The 8,742-nt window shown below is 54.7% G+C and overlaps 1 protein-coding gene across 1 annotated transcript; it reads right to left on the minus strand.

Moving 5' to 3' along the window:
- Nucleotides 1–385: 385 nt before the first annotated feature.
- FZD8 (frizzled class receptor 8) lies at nt 386–4,413 on the minus strand. Its single transcript, XM_019933436.3, has one exon. The coding sequence runs from the start codon at nt 3,550–3,552 to the stop codon at nt 1,480–1,482; it is 2,073 nt and encodes a 690-aa protein (XP_019788995.2). The 5' UTR covers nt 3,553–4,413; the 3' UTR covers nt 386–1,479.
- Between the last annotated feature and the right edge of the window lie 4,329 nt (nt 4,414–8,742).

An 8,742-nucleotide genomic window follows, 5' to 3' on the forward strand; every position in this document is an offset into this window, starting at 1 on the left:
CCTATTCATTTGGTTCCTCTTAAAGGAATGATGTGCTGAGCCACTAGGCAGACAGGTAAAAAGTTCAACAATTGCCAAAGCATTCTTCTGCTAATTCAACAGCCTTCTGCTCAAATCAATTAGCTTAGTCTTGACAGAGGAACAATAGCTTTTTCTCTAGGAAAAGCAGCACATGTGATATACACAAGCCTGGAAGGTTATTAAGATGTTAACCCGTTAGTTTAATCCAGTAAAGAGCGCCTGCTCTACCACCAAATTGTCGAGTGACTTACACTGTAAAGTGTGATCGATGGCTTAAAACATTAACCTCTACCCTACCCTTCAGCAGTGTGTGCAGTCCTGCAAGAGCAGGTGCTTTCAGAATCACAGACGTGAGAAATGAACGTGGAGTCTGAAGCCTTTAGTGATATCATACAAGATAAATAACAAGGCGGAGTGGAATTAGTGCCTTGCAAAAGTTCCGTTTACATACACTAAGGTGAGTGTTGTTACCCATGGATCAGAAAAGAGCTACCATTCAAAAAACACCACCTTCTCGGGAAAGGTGCAAAATCTTAATCGTGATTTCAGTTCAATAGTGATATTTCAACTTTGCTAACAACTTAGGAACTAGAGTTTAACAGGTCATTTTCTCCATGCCTAAGGGCAGCGTACATAATGAGAAACTAGCAAATGTCCGTGTTTCCAACGGGCCCTCAGCAAAAAGCACTTTCAAGGTTTAACAGTTTAGGAGAGGCAGGGGGAGAGGGCAATGTTTAAATCATTTATCAAAAGTCATTTTATTGCCAAAATAGAATACTTATATTTGTTCTTACAGGGGTGGCCTCTAACTTTTTACAGAAAATGTACAGACTGTATATCTTTGGATATGTACATATTTTACACATTTTTACAATTTAACAAATAATTATATAAATACATCCTCTAATGTAAGAAACCCGTATTTACTTGGGGTGTATAATTAAGACATTTCTTGTTTGTTTACTTAAGGCATCTGCCTGGTCATTAAGAATACCCAAACCGTGCAATCCCATTAGGTCGCGGTCATCCCTCCTCTAGGACGTGTTAGGGGCGAGGGTTTACGCAGGAGAGTCGAGGGCGGAAACTAGGTCCCTCAGGTGAAATCTGTAAGTCTGGCTTCAAGCTCAGCAAATGGCAACCAGCGAGGGTTCCAAACCTTGGGTCCTGGAAACGCGGCAGCAGAGCTCACGCTCCTCTGCCAAGACAAATTAACGCCTGGCGGGAGGAATTCCTCGCCCGTCGGTGGAGGAACGGGGGCTGGGGCTGGGAGCCTTCAATGCCAGGTACTTTGTTCTAAGCGAGTCCCAGCTAATGGATACCATTAAGAGTTCATTATCATGCTAATAGCAATCAACACGGTGAAGGGGGGGGACCCTCTGCCTCCGAGTGTCCCCCCCGCCGCAACACTCGGTCTCCTCGCCCCCTCTCCAGCCCTCCCGGACGCCCCCTCCCCTCCGCTCAGACCTGGGACAATGGCATCTGCTTTGGATAAGACACGGAGCTGGCCGTGCCAGACCGCCACGTCAGGCCGGTGCTGACGTCGCTGTACAGGGAGCCCGCCCCACCGCCCGGCCCCACGCCCCCGCCGGCCCCCGGGCCCCCGCCCCCGGGGCCGCCCCCCGCCGCGCCCGCGCCGGCCGCGCCCGCGCCCTTGCTGGCCCAGCAGCAGCGGGTGCACAGCGCGCGCCACGACTCGAGCGTCTTGCCAGACCAGACCCACACGCCCGACGTGATGCCCACCACCAGGCACATGAAGTACTTGAGCATGAAGACGGCGTAGTCGGGCCGGCGCGCCTGGTCCGGCTGCAGGTCCCGCAGGCACGGGCAGTTGTGCGTGGCCTCCCAGCGCGGGCGGTTGTGCTGCTCGTAGAACAGGCAGGCGACCACGACGGCGGCGGGCACGGTGTAGAGCACGGTGAAGAGGCCCAGGCGGATCATGAGCTTCTCCAGCTTATGTGTCTTGGTGGGGCCGCCCTGCTGCTTGATGACCGAGCGGATGCGGAAGAGCGACACGAAGCCGGCCAGCAGGAACATGGTGCCGATGAAGAGGTAGATGACCAGCGGCGCCAGCACGAAGCCGCGCAGGTTGTCCAGGCTCTGGTTGCCCACGTAGCAGATGCCCGCCACCGGGTCGCCGTCCACCGAGCTGAGCGCCAGCACGGCGATAGACTTGACGCTGGGCACGAGCCACGCGGCCAGGTGGAAGTACTGCGAGTAGCCGGCGATGGCCTCATTGCCCCATTTCATGCCCGCCGCCAGGAACCACGTGAGCGACAGGATCACCCACCAGATGGAGCTGGCCATGCCGAAGAAGTAGACGAGCAGGAAGACTACGGTGCAAAGCGCCGGGCCCGTGGTCTCGTAGCGCACGTGCTGCTCTACGGCACCCAGCTCCTCGTACTCGCCGCGCCCGCCCGGGCCGCCCGCGCCCGCGCCCGCCGCCCCCGCGCCCGCCGCCGCGCCCCCGGCGCCCCCCGCCCCGCCTGCGGCCCCCGCGCCGCCGCTGCACGCCACCTTCTCGTGGCCCGCCACCAGGCGCACCAGGTAGCCAACAGACACGAAGAGGTAGCAGGCTGAGAGGAAAATGATGGGCCGCTCGGGGTACTTGAAGCGCTCCATGTCAATGAGGAAGGTGGAGACGGTAGCGAAGGTGGACACGAAGCAGAGCACCGACCACAGACCTATCCAGAAGACGGTGAAGGCGCGCTCGTCCTGGCTGAAGAACGGGTTGTGGCAGGGCAGCGCACAGTTGGCGATCTGGCCCGTCTTGACGCGATTATAGAGAGGGTGCCGTTCGCTGGACACGCTCACCATGGGCGCGCGGCACTGGCAGCCCGGCTCGCAGGGCGCCGCGCCGCCGCCAGGGGGCCGCGCCTTCCCGCCTCCGCCGCCACTGCCGCCGCCACGCGCGGGGGGCGCAGCCGCGTCCCCGCCGCCGCCCCTGCCGCGGGACGGGGGCCGGGCTCCGGGCGGGCGGCCGTGGCCGCTGCCGGAGGGCGGCTGCTCGCCGGGCGGCGGCGGCGGCGGCGGCGGGCGCCTCGGTGGACTGGGCGCGGCCGTGGTGAGGTCGGTGCGGTTGTAGTCCATGCACAGCGTGTCAGGGTTGCCCTGCTCGGGCAGCCTGTCGCAGCGCATGCGGTCGGGCCAGGCGAAGCCGTACTGGCGCATGAGGGGCGCGCAGCCGGCCTTGGCGCGCTCGCATACCGAGCGGCAGGGAGGCAGGGGCTTCTTGTAGTCCTCCAGGCAGATGGGCGTGTACATGCTGCACAGGAAGAACTTGAGGTCGGGCGAGCACTGGATCTCCACCAGCGGCCAAAATTGGTGCACCTCCAGGCCCGCCTCGTCCTGCGTGTCGTGGTTGAACTGGTTGGGCATATAGGTGTAGTTGTAGCCGATGCCCTTGCATAGCGGCACGGTGATCTCCTGGCACGCCAGCTCCTTGGCCGAGGCGGCCGCAGCGCCGCTGGAGCGCTGCAGTAGCGCCAGGGCTGCCAGCAACGAGGTCACTTCCAACAGGTAACCCCACTCCATGCTGCGCGCCTCGGCCACGCGCCTTCGCCCTCCGGGCGGCGCGCGGAGGGGCGCTGGGAGATCCTGCAAGAGCGCCGGAGGAGGGGAGAGAGGGCGCCCTGCCGGGCTCTCTCCCGCCTCTCCCGGGATCGGGGTGGGGGGGGGGTCTGCCGATAGCCTGGTCCCTTCGCGGGACGCGTCCTCACGGCGCCGCGGGAGACGAGGGTGGCTGCCGGAGGGCGCCCCAGTCCCTGGGTCTGCCCCGCTCACTCCGGCCGGGCTCAGCCCTCGCAGGGCAGAGTGGCCGGCCCCCGGCTCATCGTCCCTCTGTCGCTCGCTTTCTCCGCGCGCGCCGGTGACTTTGCCGGGCACCTAGGGCGGCGGCGCAGCAAGTTTCCTCTCGGGCGGGCCGCTGTACGCAGTCAAGATGGCTGGGCCAGGCCGCTCCGCGCCCGGTTCAGCCCCTGCGGCCCCCTTTCGGCGTCCCGGGGCTCATGCTCGCCCCTAAGGCCGCGCGTCTGCCGCCGGGGTTCGGGGCCCGCCTCCGCCGAGGCCACCGCCCTCTGTCCCCGGCGTCGGTCCGTCGGTCCGCCGCCGGGATGACGGGCCCCGCCTCCGGTGGAAGTCCGCGTCGCGCTCCGGCCGGCAGTAGGGCGAGGTGTCGGCGGTCCCCTTCTCGCTGGACTCACGGAGCTAAATTCAGGCCGGAAGGCGGAGCGGACACCTGAGCGGCACGCCAGCGCCCCGCCGCCGCCTCCTCCTCGGCGGGAGCAGCGGCCTTCGCCAACTTCCCGCTCCGGCCCTGCTGCGCCCCGGCCGGCTCATGAATATTTATACGGCGCGGACTCGGTCTCCGCCCGCGGCCGGCGCTCCAATCCCGGGCGGGGGGCGGAGTCTGCGCGCTCCCCAGGCCCAGCCTTCCTGGGGCGGGCCCGGCTGTCCGCGCGGCCGTGAGCGCTGTCTGCGGCCGGAGTTTGGATAACCTTGGGATTGACCGCAGAGACGGAGGCTCTGCCACGACCGTCCCCACGGCGCTCAGTGGGGCTGAGGTCGGGGTTCCATTTTCCCGAGCCTGCGCTTGGGGACCGGGGACATGCAGTGCGTGCTTTCGGAGGCCCGTTTCGAACTAGTCAAGCCCCTGTTTCCTACGCTCCCAAACGTCGGCGACCTGCTGGCGAGGGGACCGCCCGCCCCTCCGCGAGCCGGCGAGGGCGCGGGGACGTTGCGGGGACCCGGGAAGGTGTGCCCTTCTTGGGGTTCTCAGAACGATGGTCTTGGAGGCTTGGCAATGCCGGAGGAGTGGAACGACTGCAGTTCATTCTGCCTGTTGGGGCTGGACCGGGGGCAGCCCCGGAGGAGGTGCCCGGGAGCCCAGCCGCGGGCTCGCGAGGGGCGCGGGCCCGGGGGCGGGCCCGGGGTGGGGGTCTCCTCCCGCCTCCGCTGAGGGACGTGGGGGAGCCTCAGTTTCCTTACCTGGAGAATGGGGTCACAGTACAGACCTCAAAGGGGGTTCTGCTAATTAGGTGAGATAAAATATCTATAAAGCATCCGGACACAGTGAAGAAGAAGAAAGAAAGAGAAAGGGAGAAAGAAAAACTTGTAAATAGGACAGCCTGGAAATCCTGCGGCTGGATTCTCCCTCTTCACCTCGTGCTTTTGGAACATATATACATCTCTCCAAAGTTGACATGTTTTTGCCCGAGCCTCCTCCTCCGCCGTGGGAGGCGGCGCCGGGACCTGGCGCGGACGCGCGGACACGTCTCCGCGGTGCGCCCGGGGCCGAGCGTCTGGGTACGCGGCCAGCGAGCGCGGCCCCCGCCAGCTCGCAGCCACCTTAGACGGGGAGGGGCCCGAGGGGCGGGCGGCCTGGCAGGTTCATTTACGCTTGTTAGGACGTCCCAGGGGGTTGTCTTTCTCCTAGAATGGAGTGTTTATTTTTTAATTGATGTGCTGTTTCATTTAGCGCTTGTATGGAACTCACGCTGGGGCTGTAATTACTGTAATCTCGGGAACAAGCATTTCAGTTAGCCAGGAGGGTGGCAACAGACGTCTCTCTCTCTCTCTCTTTCTTTTCCTCTTCCCCCTCCCTTCTCCCTCTCGCTCCTACCTCTCCTTAGTTTTTTTTTTTTTTTTTTTTTTTCTCCTTAGTTTTTCCTCCTCTTTCTCTTTCTGTTTCCAGATTTTTGCTATTTGTCAGGTTTCATAGCAGGAACGAGTACAGCTAGAAAACTAAAGTTATTGAGGATGTGGGGACGAAGGAGAAGCAGAACTAAAGGCACGTTTGAGGCCTGGTCATATTTTTGGGGATGTGCGGGACGGTGGTGGTGGTAGTTGGTGGTTATCTGTTTACAAACAACTCGTCATGAAACAAAAATAACTAGCAGCATCTGTATAGTATAGTCGCTGCTCTGCAGATACAGCGTGGCAGAAACCTGTGTCTTCCTCCTACTGTTCTCTCTGGCTTAGTTTAGCAACCGTATTCTAAATAGAAAGGCAGACTCTTCCCCCCCACCCCTGATTTTTGGCAAGTTCTGTATTTTCACCAAGAATTCTAGGCATATCCACCAGGCGGTGGTTATACCCCACTCACTGTCTTTCTCTTTTTTCTTTTAAATTGAAGTCTAGTTAGAACCTCTTTATACTAAAACAAAACAAAACACTTCCCATTTTTGTTTTAGAAAAACTAAACTCCGTAGGAATCAGAAATTCTAAGGCTTCAGAAATATTAGCTGATTCAGTGATTCAGCAGAAAATGATCTCGAGTTTTCAAAAATGCAAAGACTCAACTGTGAGTTGGTCTTTTTATGGATTTCTTTCCCTTCTCCTAATCAGAATTCCCTTTATGGTTTGTTGAATGTAGAAAGTCACCTCTCTCCTGTTGGTACCCTGTTCATAGCTGGCCATCCTCCAGAACATTCAACTGCAGAGAAACAGCAGGTCATACGGGGAGATAGGATGCTAAGCACAGTAGTGAAGGCAAATCCCCCCATATTAAGGACCAGCCTGGGCGCTGCCTCACGGTGACCACAGATAGGAGGGGCTTGGTTCCAAAAGCAACATAGAGGGTGAAAAGTTTCTTTTGATTTTCTTCAGCAGGAAGTGTCAAAACAGTGGAGTTTAGAATTACACTATATAAATTAACTAGAACTGGGTAAAAACCAACTGACATTTGAAAATTGAGGCTGAAAATAGTTGATTTTGGCTTTTAATTGGCATTAAAATTTTTTTTCTTTATTCTTTTGAGACAAGATGAAAGGTTTGATGATGTGGAATGTGGAAATTTGGGGGAACTATATTAAGCTTGCAGGAGAAAAGCAGACAAAACGTTCAGAGCTTTCAAAAATCATGTTATAAGCTATTGGGGGTGAGATTAAAACCATTTACATAAAATCATTAAACATTTACTTTTAATTGAGAGAATAGAAGAATAGCATTAAAATTTTACTATTAAATGGCTACTTGGCCATCTTTGAGAGCAGAAGAGGCTTAGGAAGCCAATTAGTGTATAAAAGGCAATGATGGGTCAGCGCAAAGAAACTAGAATCATTTATCAACATTCTGGCTAAATAATGATTTTTCTTTTGTATATAAAGCAGCTGTTTTTTAAGGGAGGGGAAATAGCTTTAGCAGTGACATAAATAATGTAGGAAACTTTCTAGAGGGATTTCTGAACAGATGTCTGGTTGCTGAATAGCCCAAACAAGTTGAAGGCATGAATCTAGCTCAGAGGAGGGGGTTTTACAAAATGTCAGCTACCTGGTGAGATAGGAGACTGTCAATATATTGTAAGTCGTGAATTTTAGAAACTTTGGCAAAATTGTGTTTCAGTGGATTTTAATTTAAAAGTCCAAGCTAAAACGCTTGATCCAAGAGTGAGCCTAACATATACCAAAAAAATGATACCTTCCAGAGGTTAAACAGAGAACTCTTTAGTAACTAATAAAATGTCTCAGGCATTATATAAAAGCGTCTTTCAGGGAAACGATCCAAGTCTATATTATTAGAGAATATTAAACTCTATCTAGTAATATTGGGGTTTTCTTGCTATTTTAGAATCTGTCTTTCAAAGGATTATGTCTTGAGTCTCCCAACCATAGACGGACGGAAAGGTAGAGGTTAACCGGTCTTGCTTCAATCTCTGTTAGAATTAAAATGGGTGAGATTACTTTTATATCCTTCCATAATAATAATAAACTCCATTAAAGAGCTTCCATTGTCTCCACCAGCAGGAAAAGGACTTTGTCAGGAGGAAGTACTCCTTGCTGTGTCTGCTGTAACGAGGCGAAATTGTAAATGGATGGAGGTGACTGAGGCAAACAGGTGCCACTAGCCAGGAATCAGATTCCCACTTGACATGCAGCTGCCATTTTGGAAAATGGCCCTGCACTGTCATTGAATTTGATAATTATTGTAAAATATGTTTTAAAAATCACTGATTTTTTTTTTTCCTCATTCACACTGAAATATTGGCCAGATGCTGAAACTCTTATGAGCTAGGATGCATTGCGCATGAGTTTGGGAACTTTCAGGTGAATAAATACTGCCTAAGTAAAACTGGCAGAACCAAGGAGGACACAGCTAATCTCACATATCAATACATCTAGAAGCAGGGAGTTCCATCATTGGTTCACACTGGGACAGTGGTGTTAGGCCTGCAGGTCTGCTCTGGTCTCTTGGCTTCCCCTTGGGTGGCGTGGGGCCTCCCACTGCTGAATCATCATCTCTCACAGGACAGCAGCCAAGGCAGGAAGAGTGGCAGGACCTCCCACTATTAGAGAAGAAAATCCTTCCCCTTAGGTCACACTGGTCTGAACCTGTCACACCGCTCTCGTAGCTGCAAGGAAGGCTCTGCAGGGGAGGGTCTGGTGGGCAGCCCATGGTGGACAGGCTCTCGTGGCACAAAAGCCACAGAGGGGAGATGGACCATTGAGCAGACACTGCAGTCAGCCGCATGTTACTATTTGAAATGAACTTTCAAGCAATATCATTTACCAACACACCTAGTCTTCCAGGGTATTTTGTTCAGGGCTGTGAATTAAGTATGATCTAGATCCAAGAAAACCTTGATATCTGCGTTTTTTTCCCTTTTGAAGTACTCTGTACAGTGGTGTGAATTAAATGTCAAACAGTTTACTACTTATTTTATTTATAATGTGTATAAACTGTGTAGTGTAACTCCTTAGTTCCTTTTTGTTAAGCCCTTCCCCTCCC

This window comes from Tursiops truncatus, chromosome 2 (genome assembly GCF_011762595.2).
Source record: "Tursiops truncatus isolate mTurTru1 chromosome 2, mTurTru1.mat.Y, whole genome shotgun sequence".
Taxonomy (NCBI): Eukaryota; Metazoa; Chordata; class Mammalia; order Artiodactyla; family Delphinidae; genus Tursiops; species Tursiops truncatus.